This window comes from Thalassophryne amazonica, chromosome 7 (genome assembly GCF_902500255.1).
Source record: "Thalassophryne amazonica chromosome 7, fThaAma1.1, whole genome shotgun sequence".
Classification (NCBI taxonomy): domain Eukaryota; kingdom Metazoa; phylum Chordata; class Actinopteri; order Batrachoidiformes; family Batrachoididae; genus Thalassophryne; species Thalassophryne amazonica.
Genome location: NC_047109.1, coordinates 4,161,255 through 4,183,849, shown reverse-complemented (window position 1 = coordinate 4,183,849; position 22,595 = coordinate 4,161,255). Strand labels below are relative to the sequence as shown.

The 22,595-nt window shown below is 43.4% G+C and overlaps 1 protein-coding gene across 3 annotated transcripts in view; it reads left to right on the top strand.

Moving 5' to 3' along the window:
• pi4kb (phosphatidylinositol 4-kinase, catalytic, beta) overlaps nucleotides 1–22,595 on the top strand; it is a 62,047-nt gene that overhangs the window by 20,114 nt on the left and 19,338 nt on the right. For 2 of the 3 annotated variants that reach the window (XM_034173736.1, XM_034173737.1), the window contains exons 3-5: nucleotides 15–380; nucleotides 1,955–2,182; nucleotides 13,135–13,362. In XM_034173736.1, the coding sequence (XP_034029627.1) occupies nucleotides 15–380; nucleotides 1,955–2,182; nucleotides 13,135–13,362 (822 nt within the window). Of the gene's footprint in view, nucleotides 1–14; nucleotides 381–700; nucleotides 752–1,954; nucleotides 2,183–13,134; nucleotides 13,363–22,595 lie in introns of all 3 variants that reach the window. The other variant, XM_034173738.1, reaches the window with a different exon arrangement.

The window sequence follows — 22,595 nt, the reverse complement described above, 5'->3', positions numbered from 1 at the left end:
CTGTTGGGTTTCAGGTTCACCGCTGTCGGCAGAGCATCTCCTTCTCCCTGCAGTGTGCCTGGCTCCTGGGCGCATATTCGTCTGATATGCACATCTCTACTCAGCGACACTCCAGAGGCACCAAGCTCCGAAAACTCATCCTGTCTGATGAGCTCAAACCCGCTGGTCCTCGTCCACGGCGGGACCCTCTGGCTCTCACTCCTTTCTGTCCCGTGCCCTCGAACGTCTCCAGCCCCGGACCCCTGGGCAGTGACCACGGCCTGTCTCCATCCAAACGCACACATCAGCGCTCCAAGTCCGACGCCACCGTCAGCATTAGCCTGAGCAGCAACCTGAAGAGAACGGCGAGCAACCCGAAGGTGGAGAGCAGCCAGGACGAGGTAAGACGTCCCCAAACCAAGCGCTGATCATGTTTAAACCAAGCCACCCCGTTGTCTCAAAATGCACCTTTTAAAGACTTTGTCGAGTCTTGTAGACATGAAGATGGTGTATTTATTCCCATCAGTGCAGCCGATGTGCCGGCAGCACTGATGGGAATAACACTGTTATATATATTTTTCAGTAACGACTAATCTAAGTAATTCCTGTTTCCATCCTTACAACACCGTTATCCTGACTGACAGTAAAATGTTGTAAGTTACTGTAGTTAAGCTCATTGAAGCCGTTTTAATCTCTCAGCTGCAGCTGAGCTCAAAAGCAGGGGCGGGACAGCTGTTCCAGCACCGACAGTCTGGACCTCCAGACTGGACCCGTAAGTCCGCCAGCCTTCTCTTCTAACACTGCAGGGTGCATTGTGGGGAAATGATGCCTGGGTTCGGGTTCTGGTTCTGTTGTGATTGTGTGAACTACACAGCTGTGGGTTTCACCTTTCTGTTGATCCAATCAGACGGCAGCTGGTGGGTGAGGCGGAGTTGTGATTGGGTCTTCTGTGTCTGGTCCAGTCCGGTTCACATGTGTCAGGTTTGATGCAGATATCCGCCCTCATCATGACCCGGTAGGTCAAATGACTCAGAACTGAGTTTCCCCGTGAGTCAGGATGTGTTTGTCCTCCGCATCAGGACCATTTTCATCCACATCTGTCCCGGTTTTTATTTCCCACCCTCTGTTCAGCGTTCACTGATTCACTGGAGCTGAAATGAAACCATCCAGATGTTCTTGTTCCATTGACATTTTATTTACCGAGTACAGACAGTTTTATACACAGTCCCTTTGTCTTCAGAGCCCGTCAGACTAAATCTAAGGATTGTATTTACTTTTCCAGTCGAGACCAGTCAGGAGATGAACGCATGAAAATACAGTGTGGTGCTGTACTCTAAATCTGTCTGAATCAGGCACATCTCAGAAACTGAGAGAGCATGTAAGGAGACGACTGAGACACCTGGGCGCTCGACCCATCGCCCATCCACTGGGAACAGCACCACAGGCTGGGAATGATCCAGAAACTTATTTGGGATCTATAAATGTTTCAGATGTCCCGGAGAGCAGCTCGGTCGAATGAATCAACACAGACTGAAGTATTGTTCATATGTAGGATGTTGTGTTGTGGACTTCTTCAGACTGCTCCGATCCAAATCCTGTTCATGGTCATTTTCTTGCGCAGAGGTCAGTGTTCTGTCCCAACATGTCCTTTGTCCCAGATTGAAGAACATCTCGATTGTTTCACTTCAGTGTCATTGTGTTGGTGTTCAGAGGCGATGGCACAAAGTGTCACTGTCCAAAAACTTTCTGACCCAGCTGTAGGTCAGACGTAAGTGGCAGCAGCATAGTTATGACGAGGAATTGAAGACTCTCCTGCAGCCCTTTAAATGCTGGGTTCTCCGGTTTCTGAGCACAAACCTGACACACTCCCCCTGACCCTTCCTGTCTCAGCGTGTCTTTCTCTCCAGGATCAGCCCCGGCATTGTCTCTTCAGTCTGAATCCATGACCTGCTTTTGTCTGTGTACTGCCTTGCAGCCGGTCCGCCTGGCCCCCCAGCGGGAGTTCATCAAGTCCCTGATGGGCATCGGGAAACGTCTGGCCACGCTGCCCACCAAAGAACAGAAGACCCAGCGGCTGATCTCAGAGCTATCACTGCTCAACCACAAGCTGCCAGCCCGAGTCTGGCTGCCCACCGCCGCCTTCGACCACCATGTGGTCAGAGTACCGCATAGCCAGGCTGTGGTGCTCAACTCCAAGGACAAGGTGAGACTTCACCAACCCAGACCAGCTGGTCTGTCTGTCATCAGGAACACACTCAAAAATGAAATCTATCACCCTGAGAGTGACCGGTATCTTGCCAAAAGATGAACAACAGAGACTACCATGAGGAACGACCACAATGAAGAGGGACTGATGGGCAAGGGAACATACTATATTCATGTCAAATTTAGAATCAGAAAAGCACAAATTGCAAGCAGCAAAGTTTTTTGGTGATTTTAGTGGTTGACCTTCCTGTGACCTTGACCTTTGACCTTGAGCTTGGTCCTTTTGTGTGCTGAAAGGTAGCTCATAGGACTGCGATATGCAAACTTACAAGAGTCTGCAATGATGATTTACACGCTTTGTGACACCCTTAAAAAAAAATCAAACTTTTGCAGGTTTTTTCATGATGACGTCATCAAATGATGTCGAGCCCTTTAATTTGATGTATTACATGACATCTTTTACTATTACTTTAAGTTTGACCTGATGTAGGTGACATTTGACCTCAAGCAAAACCCTGAAGGTCAAGGTGAATTACTTATCCCAGGTAATGGCTTATGGGCAAGGCCAATCAGTGTGTTCATGCAAAATTTGGAGGCAAAATTTAAAAAAAATTTTGATCAGGAAAGTTGTTTCATTGAATTTAGTGCTTGCTGTGACCTTGACTTTTGACCTTCAGCTTGATCCTTTTGGGTGCTGAATGGTACCTTGCTATGGCTGCTATATGTGAAGTTGCAAAATTCTGTGATGTAAACTGTGTGGTGCACAGCGAGTCAACCAAACCCTTAAAAATCTAAATTTTGGATGTTTTTTGCATGATGACATCATAACTTAAAACCTTTGCCATCTTATGGATCCCCTCATCAAGCCCTTTAATTTGATGTATTACACATGTTTTGCTGTAACCTGAAGTTTGACCTTATTTAGGTGACCTTTGACCTCTAGTGAAACCCTGAAGGTCAAGTGCTGCACAGCAAGTTAAAGGTGGAAAAAAAGCAATGATTACAAACATACATACATACTAACATCTTGCAAAACTCTGTTTTGCAAGATGTTAGTATTATGTATTATATATATGTATTATATATATGTATTTATATATATTATATATATTTTATAAAAAATATAATATAAAAAATTATATATATATATATATATATATATATATATATATATATATATATATATATATATATATATATATACACACACGAGGGTAGGCTGAAATAATGCAGTTAATGCATTACTCCTTCATCAATCAATCAATCAATTTTTTTATATAGCGCCAAATCACAACAAACAGTTGCCCCAAGGCGCTTTATATTGTAAGGCAAGGCCATACAATAATTATGTAAAACCCCAACGGTCAAAACGACCCCCTGTGAGCAAGCACTTGGCTACAGTGGGAAGGAAAAACTCCCTTTTAACAGGAAGAAACCTCCAGCAGAACCAGGCTCAGGGAGGGGCAGTCTTCTGCTGGGACTGGTTGGGGCTGAGGGAGAGAACCAGGAAAAAGACATGCTGTGGAGGGGAGCAGAGATCGATCACTAATGATTAAATGCAGAGTGGTGCATACAGAGCAAAAAGAGAAAGAAACAGTGCATCATGGGAACCCCCCAGCAGTCTACGTCTATAGCAGCATAACTAAGGGATGGTTCAGGGTCACCTGATCCAGCCCTAACTATAAGCTTTAGCAAAAAGGAAAGTTTTAAGCCTAATCTTAAAAGTAGAGAGGGTGTCTGTCTCCCTGATCTGAATTGGGAGCTGGTTCCACAGGAGAGGAGCCTGAAAGCTGAAGGCTCTGCCTCCCATTCTACTCTTAGAAACCCTAGGAACTACAAGTAAGCCTGCAGTCTGAGAGCGAAGCGCTCTATTGGGGTGATATGGTACTACGAGGTCCCTAAGATAAGATGGGACCTGATTATTCAAAACCTTATAAGTAAGAAGAAGAATTTTAAATTCTATTCTAGAATTAACAGGAAGCCAATGAAGAGAGGCCAATATGGGTGAGATATGCTCTCTCCTTCTAGTCCCCGTCAGTACTCTAGCTGCAGCATTTTGAATTAACTGAAGGCTTTTTAGGGAGCTTTTAGGACAACCTGATAATAATGAATTACAATAGTCCAGCCTAGAGGAAATAAATGCATGAATTAGTTTTTCAGCATCACTCTGAGACAAGACCTTTCTGATTTTAGAGATATTGCATAAATGCAAAAAAGCAGTCCTACATATTTGTTTAATATGCGCTTTGAATGACATATCCTGATCAAAAATGACTCCAAGATTTCTCACAGTATTACTAGAGGTCAGGGTAATGCCATCCAGAGTAAGGATCTGGTTAGACACCATGTTTCTAAGATTTGTGGGGCCAAGTACAATAACTTCAGTTTTATCTGAGTTTAAAAGCAGGAAATTAGAGGTCATCCATGTCTGTATGTCTGTAAGACAATCCTGCAGTTTAGCTAATTGGTGTGTGTCCTCTGGCTTCATGGATAGATAAAGCTGGGTATCATCTGCGTAACAATGAAAATTTAAGCAATACCGTCTAATAATACTGCCTAAGGGAAGCATGTATAAAGTGAATAAAATTGGTCCTAGCACAGAACCTTGTGGAACTCCATAATTAACTTTAGTCTGTGAAGAAGATTCCCCATTTACATGAACAAATTGTAATCTATTAGACAAATATGATTCAAACCACCGCAGCGCAGTGCCTTTAATACCTATGGCATGCTCTAATCTCTGTAATAAAATTTTATGGTCAACAGTATCAAAAGCAGCACTGAGGTCTAACAGAACAAGCACAGAGATGAGTCCACTGTCCGAGGCCATAAGAAGATCATTTGTAACCTTCACTAATGCTGTTTCTGTACTATGATGAATTCTAAAACCTGACTGAAACTCTTCAAATAGACCATTCCTCTGCAGATGATCAGTTAGCTGTTTTACAACTACCCTTTCAAGAATTTTTGAGAGAAAAGGAAGGTTGGAGATTGGCCTATAATTAGCTAAGATAGCTGGGTCAAGTGATGGCTTTTTAAGTAATGGTTTAATTACTGCCACCTTAAAAGCCTGTGGTACATAGCCAACTAACAAAGATAGATTGATCATATTTAAGATCGAAGCATTAAATAATGGTAGGGCTTCCTTGAGCAGCCTGGTAGGAATGGGGTCTAATAAACATGTTGATGGTTTGGATGAAGTAACTAATGAAAATAACTCAGACAGAACAATCGGAGAGAAAGAGTCTAACCAAATACCGGCATCACTGAAAGCAGCCAAAGATAACGATACGTCTTTGGGATGGTTATGAGTAATTTTTTCTCTAATAGTTAAAATTTTGTTAGCAAAGAAAGTCATGAAGTCATTACTAGTTAAAGTTAATGGAATACTCAGCTCAATAGAGCTCTGACTCTTTGTCAGCCTGGCTACAGTGCTGAAAAGAAACCTGGGGTTGTTCTTATTTTCTTCAATTAGTGATGAGTAGAAAGATGTCCTAGCTTTACGGAGGGCTTTTTTATAGAGCAACAGACTCTTTTTCCAGGCTAAGTGAAGATCTTCTAAATTAGTGAGACGCCATTTCCTTTCCAACTTACGGGTTATCTGCTTTAAGCTACGAGTTTGTGAGTTATACCACGGAGTCAGACACTTCTGATTTAAAGCTCTCTTTTTCAGAGGAGCTACAGCATCCAAAGTTGTCTTCAATGAGGATGTAAAACTATTGACGAGATACTCTATCTCCCTTATAGAGTTTAGGTAGCTACTCTGCACTGTGTTGGTATATGGCATTAGAGAACATAAAGAAGGAATCATATCCTTAAACCTAGTTACAGCGCTTTCTGAAAGACTTCTAGTGTAATGAAACTTATTCCCTACTGCTGGGTAGTCCATCAGAGTAAATGTAAATGTTATTAAGAAATGATCAGACAGAAGGGAGTTTCAGGGAATACTGTTAAGTCTTCTATTTCCATACCATAAGTCAGAACAAGATCTAAGATATGATTAAAGTGGTGGGTGGACTCATTTACTTTTTGAGCAAAGCCAATAGAGTCTAATAATAGATTAAATGCAGTGTTGAGGCTGTCATTCTCAGCATCTGTGTGGATGTTAAAATCGCCCACTATAATTATCTTATCTGAGCTAAGCACTAAGTCAGACAAAAGGTCTGAAAATTCACAGAGAAACTCACAGTAACGACCAGGTGGACAATAGATAATAACAAATAAAACTGGTTTTTGGGACTTCCAATTTGGATGGACAAGACTAAGAGACAAGCTTTCAAATGAATTAAAGCTCTGTCTGGGTTTTTGATTAATTAATAAGCTGGAATGGAAGATTGCTGCTAATCCTCCGTCTCGGCCCGTGCTACGAGCATTCTGACAGTTAGTGTGACTCGGGGGTGTTGACTCATTTAAACTAACATATTCATCCTGCTGTAACCAGGTTTCTGTAAGGCAGAATAAATCAATATGTTGATCAATTATTATATCATTTACTAACAGGGACTTAGAAGAGAGAGACCTAATGTTTAACAGACCACATTTAACTGTTTTAGTCTGTGGTGCAGTTGAAGGTGCTATATTATTTTTTCTTTTTGAATTTTTATGCTTAAATAGATTTTTGCTGGTTATTGGTAGTCTAGGAGCAGGCACCGTCTCTACGGGGATGGGGTAATGAGGGGATGGCAGGGGGAGAGAAGCTGCAGAGAGGTGTGTAAGACTACAACTCTGCTTCCTGGTCCCAACCCTGGATAGTCACGGTTTGGAGGATTTAAGAAAATTGGCCAGATTTCTAGAAATGAGAGCTGCTCCATCCAAAGTGGGATGGATGCCGTCTCTCCTAACAAGACCAGGTTTTCCCCAGAAGCTTTGCCAATTATCTATGAAGCCCACCTCATTTTTTGGACACCACTCAGACAGCCAGCAATTCAAGGAGAACATGCGGCTAAACATGTCACTCCCGGTCCGATTGGGGAGGGGCCCAGAGAAAACTACAGAGTCCGACATTGTTTTTGCAAAGTTACACACCGATTTAATGTTAATTTTAGTGACCTCCGATTGGCGTAACCAGGTGTCATTACTGCCGACGTGAATTACAATCTTACCAAATTTACGCTTAGCCTTAGCCAGCAGTTTCAAATTTCCTTCAATGTCGCCTGCTCTGGCCCCCGGAAGACAATTGACTATGGTTGCTGGTTTCGCTAACTTCACATTTCTCAAAACAGAGTCGCCAATAACCAGAGTTTGATCCTCGGCGGGTGTGTCGTCGAGTGGGGAAAAACGGTTAGACATGTGAACGGGTTGGCGGTGTACACGGGGCTTCTGTTTAGGGCTACGCTTCCTCCTCACAGTCACCCAGTCGGCCTGCTTTCCCGGCTGCTCGGGATCTGCCAGGGGGGAACTAACGGCGGCTAAGCTACCTTGGTCCGCACCGACTACAGGGGCCTGGCTAGCTGTAGAATTTTCCACGGTGCGGAGCCGAGTCTCCAATTCGCCCAGCCTGGCCTCCAAAGCTACGAATAAGCTACACTTATTACAAGTACCATTACTGCTAAAGGAGGCCGAGGAATAACTAAACATTTCACACCCAGAGCAGAAAAGTGCGGGAGAGACAGGAGAAGCCGCCATGCTAAATCGGCTAAGAGCTAGTAGCTACGCTAAGCTAGCGGATTCCTAAAAACACGCAAAGTGAATAATGTGTAAATAATTTAGAGGTGATTCAGCAGAAGGAGTGCTTTAGTTAAGGCACGTAAAGATTACACTGGGAAACAAATCGTAATCTAGATAACTAGATCAATCTAACTGCGCAGATTAAACAGCTAACAGATACAGAAAAACACCGCTGTGCTCCGGAACAGGAAGTGATACAATACCGCAGTGAGAGCCAACCACCAGTAGAGGCAAGCAAGAGATCATTCTAAGGCTTCATGGGGAGCCTTAGAACTTTTCAGCCTACCCTTGTGTGTGTGTGTGTGTGTGTGTGTGTGTGTGTGTGTGTGTGTGTGTGTGTGTGTGTGTGTGTGTGTGTGTGTGTGTGTGTGTGTGTGTGTGTGTGTGTGTGTAAAAATAACAATATAACGCAATGCTAAAATGCGCTCAGCTGGATGAGCATTGTGTTCTTTATAATTTGCAGTTGTTTAATTAATTATAAAGAAATTATTCAAAGTGCTCCCGGAAAGTATTTACAGCGCTGCACTTTTACCACATACTGTTAGATTACAGCCTTATTTCAAAATAGATGAAATTCATCATTTTAAAATGGTAAGTAGACTGCATTTATATTGCGCTTTTCCATCTGCATCAGATGCTCAAAGTGCTTTACAAGAATGCTTCACATTCACCCTGATATCAGGGTGCTGCCATACAAGGGGACTAAGGACCTTGCCCAAGGGCCCTTAGTGATTGTCCAGTCAGGGTGGGATTTGAACCGAGGATCCTCTGGTCTCAAGCCCAGCACTTTAACCACTAGACCATCACCTCCCCACATAATTTTCCTCAAATGCTACACACAAAATAATTTCTTGAGATTTTTACAAATTTATTAAAAATAAAAACTAAAATCACATGTACATGAGTAATCCCAGCCATGAAGCTGGGGTGCTTCCTGTTTCCACTGATCATCCCTGACAGGTTCCTACGGCTCAGCGGGGGTCCAGCTGGGGTAAAGAGTGAAGCGTTGTGAATACTTTCTGGATGCACAGCGTCTGTGTTGATAACATACACTAAGTTAGACAGGACCACGCGGTTCACTTCAACATCAAACTTTACCTCTTTATTTATTAAGGTCAGGTCAAGGTCAGATTTATTTATAAAGCACATTTACAAACAGTCAACACTGCCCCAAAGTGCTGTACAATAAAAGGAATTAAAATTATATTCAATTAAATACAAGAACAAAATAAATCAACAAGACAATAAACGATGTGGCAGTATTCAGCTCATCTTGTGTTAAAAGCCAGTGCAAAAAGATGTCTTTAAAAGAGTCAACTGAAGGAGCCAGTCGGACATTTAACGGCAGAGAGTTCCAGAGCTTGGGCCCCGCAACAGCAAAGGCTCTGTCTCTCCTGGTCTTCAGCTTAGACCTGGGACAGACCAGTAAACTCTGGTCTGCGGAGCGCAGAGCTCTTCCTGGAGTGTGCAGTGACAGCATATCAGATAAATAGAATGGGGCTTGACCGTGAATTGATTTAAAAACAAGCAACAAAATCTTAAAATCGATTCTAAAAGCAACAGGTAACCAGTGTTGTGAAGACAAAACAGGAGAAATGTGTTGGTGCCGTTTGGCTCCAGTGAGCAGACGCGCAGCTGCATTTTGCACCATCTGGAGGCGATGCAGAGATGACTGATTAAGACCAACATGAGAATTGCAGTAGTCTAAACGAGATGTGATCAAGGCGTGCACAACCTGTTCCAGCTGTTTTGTGGGCAGGTAACGCTTGATTTTACTTAAGTCTACACTGGAAGAAGCTTGTTTTGACCACTGTGTTGATCTGCTTCTGAAATTTAAAAGAGCTGTCTATAAAAACACCAAGGGTCTTAGCAGATGAACGACAGTAGGAGGCGAGTGAACCAAGGGCAGAAAGGTCAAGGTCACCAAAGACCACAATCTCTGTTTTGCTTTCATTTAGATTCAAAAAGCTTAAAGACATCCAGTCTTTGACTTCTTGAAAGCAGGTCTGTAGGATGGCAGATGAGTTTGTTTTAAGGTTCAGAGGTAAATAAATCTGCACATCATCAGCAAAGCAGTGAAACTGAATGTTTCTTAAAAATTGATCCCAAAGGAAGCAAATAGAGCGAAAATAGAATTGGCCCTAAGATTGACCCTTGAGGTACAAGTCAAAGGGGCTTTCTGTGACACAGAGGGACCAGGGTTTACAGAAAGGCACCGACCAGTCAAATAGGACTTGAACCATTTGTGCACTGTGCCATTTAATCCAACGCACGATTCAAGGCGAGATAATAAGATTTGGTGGTCAACAGTGTCAAAGGCTGCAGTTAAATCTAAAAGCACAAGCACAGCTGAGCTGCCAGAGTCCATGATTAAAAGAAGATCATTAAAAACTTTTAAAAGAGCAGTTTCAGTGCTGTGCAAAGGTTTAAAACCAGACTGGAATTTTTCAGTTATGTCAAATGCAGTAAGGTGCGACTGTAATTGAGTATAGACCACCTTTTCAAGTATTTTAGATAGAAATGGGTCTATAATTAGAAAAACTAGCAGGGTCCAAATTATGTTTTTTAAGAGGGGCTGTATTATGGCCTGTTTAAAGGAACGAGGATCGACACCTGAAGTCAGAGAGGCATTAATTAACTGTAAAATACAAGGGCCAACTGAATCAAGGACTTCTTTCAAAAGCTTAGCAGGAAGGAAATCCAGTGCACAGTCTGAAGGCCTTAAACGTTGAACAGTTTTAGATAGGTCACACAGAGAAATAGGCTCAAATTGACTAAAAACAGCTGAGCACTCAGGAATGATGCAGGGGTCAGTGATGACAGTTGGCAAAGAGGATCGAATGAGTGAGATTTTGTCACTGAAAAATTGACAAAATTTGTCACACAAAGAAACAGAGGGAACAGCAACAGTTGAATCAATAGGGTTAACAATTTTGTTCAAAACATTAAAAAGAACCTGGGGTTTGTGAAGATTTGTAGACACAATATTTGCCATATACTCTGACTTTGCAGTCTTAACAGCATCTTGATAATTCATAAGTGAATGTCTTAAAATCCCCAGTGATACTTGAAGTTGATCTTTTTTCCATTTTCGTTCTGCACGGTGGCATTCCCGTCTGCGTGCGCGCGTGATGTCATTGTGCCGTGGCTCTCAGCGTTTTGCACGCCGATTAGTGAAAGGGGCGACAACATTGAGAATGTCTGAGCACGTAGTATTGAACAAGCTAACCACCTCATCAATATCTGTATTAGAATCATAAGACATAAGTTCAGAAGCATGAAACGCAGCAGAAAAGAGTGGCGCAGTAGCGGGGCAAATAGCGCGCTGCTGGCACGCCGGAATGCATCGTTTCCTAATAGTGGAGGACACCGCGACAGAGAAAAGCACAGGAAACTGGTCCGATATGCCTGCATTACAGATCTCTGACGTTCACATTTAGACCATCCATCCATCCATCCATTTTCTTCCGCTTTATCCGGAGTCGGGTCGCGGGTCAGCAGCTCAAGCGAAGCCGCCCAGACCTCCCGATCCACACACACCTCCCCCAGCTCCTCCGGGGGAACCCCAAGGCGTTCCCAAGCCAGCCGAGAGATGTAATCCTTCCAGCGTGTCCTGGGTCTTCCCCGGAGCCTCCTCCCAATGGGAAGTGCCCAGAACACCTCTCCAGCGAGGCGGCATCCGGAAAAGATGCCCAAGCCACCTCAACTGACTCCTTTCGATGTGGAGGAGCAGCGGCTCGACTCCGAGCTCCTCCCAAGTGACCGAGCTCCTCACCCTATCTCTAAGGGAGCGCCCAGCCACCCTGCGGAGGAAACTCATCTCGGCCGCTTGTACCCGCGATCTCGTTCTTTCGGTCATGAGCCAAATCTCATGACCATAGGTGAGGATCGGAACGTAAATCGATCGGTAAATCGAGAGCTCTGCCTCCCTACTCAGCTCTCTCTTCACCACGACAGTCCGATACAGCGACCGCATCACTGCAGACGCTGCACCGATCCGTCTATCGATCTCACGCTCCATCTGTCCCTCACTTGTGAACAAGACCCCGAAATACTTAAACTCCTCCACTTGGGGCAAGGACACTCCACCGACCTGAAGAGGGCAAAGCACCTTTTTCCAGTCGAGAACCATGGCCTCGGATTTGGAGGTGCTGATTTTCATCCCGGACGCCTCACACTCGGCTGCAAACCGCCCCAGTGCACGCTGAAGGTCCTGATTTGACGAAGCCAACAGAACCACATCGTCCGCAAACAGCAGAGACACGATTCTGTGGTTCCCATGGACATTTAGACCACTGAATAAGATAAGGTCCAGAGTATGACCCTTGTCATGGGTCGGGACATTTACTGCCTGCTTAAGATTAAAAGAGTCCACAACGTTAAGAAAGTCATTGACCAAGAGCTTGGATTGACAACAAACATGAATCCCCATCAATCCCCATCAATTAAAAATATGTTACGATTAAGAGCAATACCTGCCACAAAGTCAGAAAAGTCATTTACAAAATCTTTGTTAAATTTAGGAGGGCGATAGATGAGTGCGCACAAAACAGGTATATCCAGTCTGATTTCAAAGAGCTGTAGCTCGAAGCTCGCATAGGCTTTAGTGGGAAGCGGGCAGCAAACAAAGTCAGATTTAAACACTGTCGTCAAACCACCGCCTTTGCCTGTAGTGCGAGGGGAGCTGAAGAAGGAGCAACCCGGGGGAAGTAGCTCCGAGAAGGCAAAGGACTCGCCAGCCCGAAGCCATGTCTCTGTTAAAAGCATGAAGTCCAGCTTCCGGGATGTAAAAAAGCCGCTGAGAATAAAAGTTTTATTGCTCACAGACCTTGTATTCATAAGAGATAGATGAAGGGTGAAGTCGTCAGCCATCTGTGAACATAGTTCTCGGGAAAACAATCGAAGATTCCTAAAATCCACACCGCAGTCTGGAACTCGACATCGCCGAGGAAAGTTCAGCTTTCACTGAATCGCGTCAGATGAAGCGCGGTTGGCGTGACATTTGTTGTTTGTCGGATGTGACACGTTGGTGTCATAAATGGGAATCCTGTAATGTTTAACCTTGTTTGTTTCCGTGTGTTCTGTCTTTGTTTTGTGTCTCTGAAAACAGTCTGATGTCTTAAAGAGTGAACAGGAACTGGATCTGCTCAGGAGACAGGCGATGGTTTGATCTGGATCAGGCACATCTTTAACTGCACACAACCTGATCTGAGGACAATTGTCCATCATGCTATGAAATTGTGCCCCCTGCTGCTTGGCTGACCTTTTGCATTGTTTCTCCAGGCTCCCTACCTGATCTATGTGGAGGTTCTCGAGTGCGAGAATTTTGAGACATCAAGTGTTCCAATCCGGATACCAGAGAACCAGATCCGCAGCACCCGTTCCGTGGACAACCTGCCAGACTGCGGGATGACGGCGGAACAGCGAGCCGGCGGCTTTTCTGTGGTGCCCAACTATGACAACGACGACGAGGCGTGGTCTGTGGACGACATCGGAGAACTCCAGGTGGAGGTAGAGTCACACTGACCTCAGGTCTGACGAGGTCACAGACACGTTTCCAGAGTCATGTTTCCATGTTGAGAAAACACAATGTCTGACTGTAGAGTGGAGGAATTATTTGTTTTCTTCATATCATTAAGATGGAACTCGATGATGCAGACGGCACCGTTGTACTCATGCTTACATCTCAGAAAAACACAAGTTCTTGTTTGGCTTTCATCGGGAACCTTCAGAACACTCCTGCTGCGGCCAAAAGAACCTGAAAAAACCTGGTGTAGTTGTGTCCTTAGAAACTCATTGTTCGTTGAATATTTCCTATTAATGTACACAGAGAAGGAATACTGAAGCAGAGATGAAGCCAAATCAGGACTTCAGGGCACCTTCCAGCCAACTGCTTCATGACTCGAAGCCTCATTGAACAGCTCATGAGAGACTGCTGACATCTACTGGTCCAGTTATTTATAGCAGACTTACGATGAGCGTCTGGAGTTGATAGTTACTGTGGACACGTCACTAATAAAAAGCTTTACAGACCACAGCTTTTTTCATATTAATTAACACTTTGATTATGTTAATTCAAATTTAACAGAACTAAATAGAATGAATGCGAACTCAGCCACATGGGGTGTGCAGCCAGTACATTCTGAGTGCCGGTCCCAAGCCCGGATAAATGAGGAGGGTTGCGTCAGGAAGGGCATCCGGCATAAAACAAGCCAACCAACTATGCAGAATAAGAATCGAATTTCCATAGCGGATCGGTCGCGGCCGGGGTTAACAACGTCCGCCACCAGTGCTGTTGCCCAACAGGATGCCAGTGGAAATTGGGCTACTGCTGGGCAAAGACAACAAAGAAGAGGAGGAGAACGTTTCCAAAAACAGCGGGAGAAGAAGAAAACTAGAAGGGTAGTAATGAAAGTGGGGACTTTGAATGTTGGTAGTATGGTTGGTAAAGGGAGAGAGCTGGCTGATATGATGGAGAGGAGAAAGGTAGACATTGTGTGCGCAAGAGACCAAGTGGAAGGGAAGTAAGAACAGGAGCATCGGCGGTGGGTACAAGTTGTTGTACCATGGTGAGGATAGGAAGAGAAATGGTGTTGGGGTCATTTTAAAGGAAGAGTATGTTAAGTGTGTTGGAGGTTAAGCGAGTGTCAGACAAGGTGATGAGTGTGACATTGGAAATTGAAGGGGTGATGATGAATATCATCAGTGCATATGCCCCACAGGTAGGTTGTGAGATGAAGGAGAAAGAAGATTTCTGGAGTGTGTTAGATGAGGTGGTGGAGAGTGTGCCCAAGCATGAAAGAGTGGTGATAGGAGCGGACTTCAATGGACATGTTGGTGAAGGGAACAAAGGTGATGAGGAAGTAATGGGTAGATATGGTATCAAGGATAGGAATGGGGAAGGACAGATGGTCGTTGATTTTGCAAAAAGGATGGAAATGGCTGTGGTGAATACCTACTTTAAGAAAAGGGAGGAGCACAGGGTAACATATAAGAGTGGAGGAAGGTGCACACAGGTGGACTACATTCTTTATAGGAGATGCAAGCTAAAAGAAATCAGACTGTAAGGTGGTGGCAGGAGAGAGTGTCTCTAGACAGCATAGGATGGTTGTTTGTAGGATGAATTTAGAGGTAAAGAAGAAGAGAGTGAGAGCTCAACAAAGGATCAGATGGTGGAAGCTGAAGGAGGAAGACTGTTGTGTGAAATTTAGCGAGCAGGTGAGAGAAGCACTAGTTGGGGGGGAAGCAATTTTGGACAACTAAAATTACTGCAGATGTGGTGAGGGAGACAGCTAGGACAGTACTGGATGTGACATCTGGACAGTGGAAGGAAGACAAGGAGACTTGGTGGTGGAATGAAGAGGTCCAGGAAAGCATAAGGAGAAAGAGGTTGGCGAAAACGTTTTGGGATAGTCGGAGGGATGAAGAAAGTAGACAGGAGTACAAGGAGATGCAGCGTAAGGCCAAAAGAGAAGTGACAAAAGCGAAGGAAAAGGCATATTGCGAGCTGTACAAGAAGTTGAATAGTAAGGAAGGAGAAAAGGACTTGTACCGACTGGCCAGACAAAGGGACAGAGCTGGAAAGGATGTGCAGCAGGTTAGGGTGGTAAAAGATGCAGATGGTAATGTGCTGACAAGTAAGGAGTGTGTGCTGAGAAGATGGAGGGAATATTTTGAAGAGCTGATGAATAAAGAAAATGAGCGAGAGAAAAGGCTGGATGATGTGGTGAGAGTAAATCAGAAAGTACAAGAGATTAGTAAGAAAGAAGTGAGGGCTGTTATGAAGAGGATGAAGAGTGGAAAGGCAGTTGGTCCAGATGACATTCCAGTGGAGGCATGGAAATGTCTAGGAGAGACAGCAGTAGAGATTCTTACCAGATTGTTTAATAAAATCTTGGAAAGTGAGAAGATGCCTGAGGAGTGGAGCTGGGTCCTGTTTTCAAGAACAAGGGTGATGTGCAGAGCTGCAGTAACTACAGAGGCATAAAGTTGATCAGCCACAGCATGAAGTTATGGGAAAGACCAGTAGAAGCTAGTCTTAGAAAACAGGTGAAGATCTGTGAGCAGCAATATGGTTTCATGCCGAGAAAGAGCACTACAGATGCAATGTTTGCTCTGAGAATACTGTTGGAGATGTACAGAGAAGGACAGAAAGAGTTACATTGTGTGTTTGTGGACTGAGAAAAAGCTTATGATAGGGTGCCAAGAGAAGAGCTGTGGTATTGTATGAGGAAGTCTGGAGTGGCAGAGAAGTATGTTAGGGTAGTGCAGGACATGTACAAGAATAGTGTGACAGCGGTGAGATGTGCAGTCGGAATGTCAGACTCATTCAAGGTGGAGGTGGGATTACACTAAGGATCAGCTCTGAGTCCTTTCTTGTTTGCAGTGGTGATGGACAGGTTGACGGATGAGATCAGACAGGAGTCCCCATGGACTATGATGTTTGCAGATGACATTGTGATCTGTAGTGAGAGTAGAGAGCAAGTTGAGTCTCGTCTGGAGAGGTGGAGATATGCTTTGGAGAGAAGGGGAATGAAAGTCAGCAGAGGCAAGACTGAGTCCATGTGTGTGAATGAGAGGGAGCCCAGTGGAATAGTGCAGGTACAAGGAGTAGAAGTGGTGAAAGTAGATGAGTTTAAATATTTGGGGTCAACTGTCCAAAGTAATGGAGAGTGTGGTAGAGAGGTGAAGAAGAGAGTGCAGACAGGGTGGAGTGGGTGGAGAAAGGTGGCAGGAGGGATTTGTGACTGAAGAATATCAGCAAGAGTGAAGGAGAAAGTTTACAAGATAGTAGTGAGATCAGAGTTGTACGACTTAGAGACGGTGGCACTAACAAAAAGACATGAGGCGGAGCTGAAGATGTTGAGATTCTCTTTGGGAGTGACAAGAATGGACAAGATTAGGAATGAACATATCAGAGGGACAGCTCAGGTGAGATGGTTTGGAGACATGTGCAGAGGAGGGACCCAGGGTATATAGGGAGAAGGATGCTGAGGATGGAGCCACCAGGAAGGAGGAGAAGAGGGAGGACAAAGAGGAGGTTTATGGATGTGCTGAGGGAGGACATGCAGGTGGTTGGTGAGACAGAGGAAGACACAGAGGACAGGGTGAGATGGAAACGATTGATCTGCTGTGGCGCCCCCTAACGGGAACAGCCAAAAGACGAAGAAGAAATAGAAAGAATGCGAGTGTCACAGTTTTGTTTTTATCAGTTGTGGAAATAGACAATTCTCAGGCTTTGTGACAAAGTTCCCAGCAGAGGTGATGGTCTGTCTAGTGGTTCAGCGTTGAGCTTCAGACCAGAGGATCCTTGGTTCAAATCCCAGCCTGACTGGAAAATCACTAGGGGCCCTTGGGCAAGGTCCTTAATCCCCTAGTTGCTCCCGGTGTGTAGTGAATGGCAGCACCCTTACATCGGCGTGAATGTGAGGGATTATTGTAAAGCACTTTGAGTGTCTGATGCAGATGGAAAAGTGCTCTATAAATGCAATCTATTTACCATTGGAACATTTTTTTCTTTGGAGGATCCACAGATAGTCCACTTTGTGTGAGACAGATGTCCTCCCACAGGAACCAACACTGACACATACTGACATGATCCATATGCTGGATGAGGCATATGAATGCTGATAGGACTAGCTACGAATATTAGCTAACGTTGCTAATGACATTTTGGACTCACACACCTTTCCAGCAGGGGGCAGTAAATCATCTTTATATTAAAAGTGTGAGTGTAAGTGCATATAATTGTAAATACGTTAAAAATACATAGACAACACAAGAAAGTGAAAACACTTAGTTGTATGTAAAAGTTTGGGCCCCCCCTGATGATTTCCATGATTTTCCTTTATAAATCACTGGTTGTTTGAATCAGCAATTTCAGTTAAATATATCATATAGCAGACAAAGACAGTGATATTTGAGAAGTGAAATGAAGTTTCTAGGATTTACAGAAAGTGTGCAATAATTCTTTAAACAAAATTAGGCAGGTGCATAAATTTGTGCACCCCAACAGAAAAAATACATCAGTATTTAGTAGATCCTCCTTTTGCAGAAATAACAGCCTCTAAATGCTTCCTGTAGCTTCCAATGAGAGTCTGGATTCTGGTTGAAGGTATTTTGGACCGTTCTTCTTTACAAAACATCGCAGGTTTGTTGGTTTCTGTGCATGGACAGCCCGCTTAACATCACCTCACAGATTTTCAATAATATTCAGGTCTGGGGACTGAGATGGCCATTCCAGAACGTTGTACTTGTTCCTCTGCATGAATGTCTTAGATTTTGAGCAGTGTTTAGGGTCGTCTTGTTGAAAGATCCTGCCCCGGCGCAGCTTCAACTTTGTCACTGATTCATGAACATTGTTCTCAAGAATCTGCTGATATTGACTGGAATCCATGTGACCCTCAACTTTAACAAGATTCCCAGTATCTGCACTGGCCACACAGCCACACAGCATGATGGAACCACCTCCAAATTTTGCTGTAGGCAGCAAGTGTTTTTCTTGGAATGCTGTGCTCTTTTTCAGCCATGCATACCGCCCCTTATGTCCAAATAACTTCATTTTAGTTTCATCAGTCCACAGCACCTTATTCCGAAAGGAAGCTGGCTTGTCCAAATGTGCTTAACATATCTCAAGTGACTCTGTTTGTGGTGTGTACGCAGAAATGACTTCCTCTTATTACAGCATCATACAGCATCTCTTTGTGCAAAGTGCGCTGTATAGTTGAACGATGCACAGAGACACCATCTGCAGCAAGATCATGTTGTAGGTCTTTGGAGCAGGTCTGTGGGTTGACTATGACTGTTCTCAGAGATTTGAGAATTGTTTAGAGGCTCCCATTTTGCCACTCATTAGAAGAGATGCAAAGAGGGGAAATATTTTTAAATGGCCACCTTAAATACCCTTTCTCATGATTGGATTCACCTGTGTAAATCAAATCAAATCAATTTTATTTATATAGCGCCAAATCACAACAAACAGTTGCCCCAAGGCGCTTTATATTGTAAGGCAAAGCCATACTATAATTACGGAAAAACCCCAACGGTCAAAACGACCCCCTGTGAGCAAGCACTTGGCGACAGCGGGAAGGAAAAACTCCCTTTTAACAGGAAGAAACCTCCAGCAGAACTAGGTTCAGGGAGGGGCAGTCTTCTGCTGGGACTGGTTGGGGCTGAGGGAGAGAACCAGGAAAAAGACATGCTGTGGAGGGGAGCAGAGATCAATCACTAATGATTAAATGCAGAGTGGTGCATACAGAGCAAAAAGAGAAAAACACTCAGTGCATCATGGGAACCCCCCAGCAGTCTAAGTCTATAGCAGCATAACTAAGGGATGGTTCAGGGTCACCCGATCCAGCCCTAATTATAAGCTTTAGCAAAAAGGAAAGTTTTAAGCCTAATCCTAAAGTAGAGAGGGTGTCTGTCTCCCTGATCCGAATTGGGAGCTGGTTCCAGAGGAGAGGAGCCTGAAAGCTGAAGGCTCTGCCTCCCATTCTACTCTTACAAACCCTAGGAACTACAAGTAAGCCTGCAGTCTGAGAGCGAAGCGCTCTATTGGGGTGATATGGTACTATAAGGTCCCTAAGATAAGATGGGACCTGATTATTCAAAACCTTATAAGTAAGAAGAAGAATTTTAAATTCTATTCTAGAATTAACAGGAAGCCAATGAAGAGAGGCCAATATGGGTGAAATATGCTCTCTCCTTCTAGTCCCCGTCAGTACTCTAGCTGCAGCATTTTGAATTAACCGAAGGCTTTTCAGGGAACTTTGAGGACAACCTGATAATAATGAATTACAATAGTCCAGCCTAGAGGAAATAAATGCATGAATTAGTTTTTCAGAATCACTCTGAGACAAGACCTTTCCAATTTTAGAGAGATTGCACAAATGCAAAAAGCAGTCCTACATATTTGTTTAATATGCGCATTGAATGACATATCCTGATCAAAAATGACTCCAAGATTTCTCACAGTATTACTAGAGGTCAGGGTAATGCCATCCAGAGTAAGGATCTGGTTAGACACCATGTTTCTAAGATTTGTGGGGCCAAGTTCAATAACTTCGGTTTTATCTGAGTTTAAAAGCAGGAAATTAGAGGTCATCCATGTCTTTATGTCTGTAAGACAATCCTGCAGTTTAGCTAATTGATGTGTGTCCTCTGGCTTCATGGATAGATAAAGCTGGGTATCATCTGCGTAACAATGAAAATTTAAGCAATGCTGTCTAATAATACTGCCTAAGGGAAGCATGTATGAAGTGAATAAAATTGGTCCTAGCACAGAACCCTGTGGAACTCCATAATGAACCTTAGTCTGTGAAGAAGATTCCCCATTTACATGAACAAATTGTAATCTATTAGATAAATATGATTCAAATCTCTGTAATAAAATTTTATGGTCAACAGTATCAAAAGCAGCACTGAGGTCTAACAGAACAAGCACAGAGATGAGTCCACTGTCTGAGGCCATAAGAAGATCATTTGTAACCTTCACTAATGCTGTTTCTGTACTATGATGAATTCTAAACCCTGACTGAAACTCTTCAAATAGACCATTCCTCTGCAGATGATCAGTTAACTGTTTTACAGCTACCCTTTCAAGAACCTTTGAGAGAAAAGGAAGGTTAAAGAGGTCAAGGGTCAATCAATCAATCAACATTTATTTATAAAGCGCTTTACAGCACCGACTGGTGTCCAAAGTGCTTAACATTAAAAACACAAATTCACAAAAATAAAACGCATATAGAATAAAATTTTAAAACAACACATAAAAAAGAACATAAAAATATCAGAACATGTCACCTCCCCTAAGTGTTAAAAGCCAGTTTAAATAAATAAGTCTTTAACTTAGATTTAAAAAGTGCTCGGTCAGGAATAGTACGTAACTCAAGAGGTAGCTCGTTCCACAGTCTGGGGCCAGCTACCGTGAAAGCACGATCACCCCAGTGTTTATATCTTGACCTCGGAACATCTAAGTAAAGCTGGCCAGACGCCCTTAAGGTCCTACTGTAGGTGCGCAGAGTTAAAATTTCAGACAAGTAGGGAGGTGCAAGGCCATAAATAGCTTTAAAAACAAACAGTAAAATCTTAAAATCAATTCTAAAATGAACTGGAAGCCAGTGGAGTGAGTACAGGACGGGCGTAATATGCTCACGTCTAAAAGTGTTTGTTAAAAGACGAGCAGCAGCATTCTGCACCAACTGGAGACGTGCAAGAGACGACTGATTAATGCCTGAATAAAGTGCATTACAATAATCAATTCTGGAGCTGATGAAAGCATGAATGGCGTCTCAAGATCACGTCTACTGAGAAAGTGCTTTATTTAGCCAAAAGGCGAAGTTGGAAAAAAGTAGCTTTGACAACACAGTTTATCTGTTGATCGAACCTCAAACAGCTGTCAAATATCACTCCCAAATTCTTGATAGCTGGTTTTACATAGTTAGCCAAAGCACCAAAATTTGGTGTTACCACATTTGGTATGCCAGTGCGCTGAAACACCATGATCTCAGTTTTACCATCATTCAGGTAAAGGACATTTTGGGACAGCCACTGCTTTACATCGCGAATACAATTAAATAATGATGACAAAGCATCACTCCCATTAGTCCTCACAGGTAGATAGATTTGCAGATCATCTGCATAACAATGAAAGGACAGGTTGTGCTGGGTTATAATTGACCCCAATGGCAGAATGTACAAAGAAAATAGAATTGGCCCAAGAACAGAACCCTGCGGCACTCCACAAGACAGATGAGCAGTTGATGAGGAGAGGTCCCCAGTCGTGACAGAAAAGCTCCTTTCAGCCAAATATGATCTAAACCACTTAAGTGCAGTACCCTGAAAGCCAATAAAATGTTCTAACTGGGAGGCAAGTACTGTGTGATCCACAGTATCAAAGGCTGCTGTGAGGTCCAACAGAACCAGCACAGCAGGATTCTCTGCATCCACAAACAAAGTGATATCATTATAAACTTTTAAAAGTGCTGACTCAGTGCTGTGTCGTGATCTAAACCCGGATTGGAATTTTTCAAGGATGAGATTGTCTTCTAAAAATGATTGTAACTGTAAAAAGACAACCTTTTCTAAAACCTTAGACAGAAATGGCAGATGAGACACAGGTCTAAAATTAGATAAAACTGATGAGTCCAGGTGAGGTTTTTTAAGAAGTGGTTTAAAAGCAGCTGGAACAGACCCTGATCTAAGACAAGCATTGATAAAAGTTAGGAGACCCGCTCTAACAGTATTAAAAACCTCCTTCAGCACTTTAGCTGGAACAACATCAAAAGGACAACTTGTAGATTTTATGTGTTTGACAACATCAGCGAGAGATGCAAAAGAAATGGGCTCAAACTGTTCGGGCACAGCAGAATGTGCACGAGGAGCAGACAACTCAACATTACAGCTCTGATCAGCGTTTTGTCTGACTGATGAAACCTTGTCAAGAAAAAAACTGAAGAAACTCCTCACAGGTTGTGGTTGTAGCACCTTACCAAACCAATTTTTTGTTCCAATAATTAGTGCTAAATGTATTCAAAACAATAAACTGCCCAAATTGATCCACCTGCCCAATTTTAAATAATTATTGCGCACTTTCTGTAAATCCTATAAACTTCTCAAATATCAGTGTGTTTGTCTGCTATATGATATATTTAACTGAAATTTCTGATCCAGACAACCAATGATTTATAAAGGAAAATCATGAAAATTATCAGGGGGGCCCAAACTTTTGCAAACAACTGTATTTC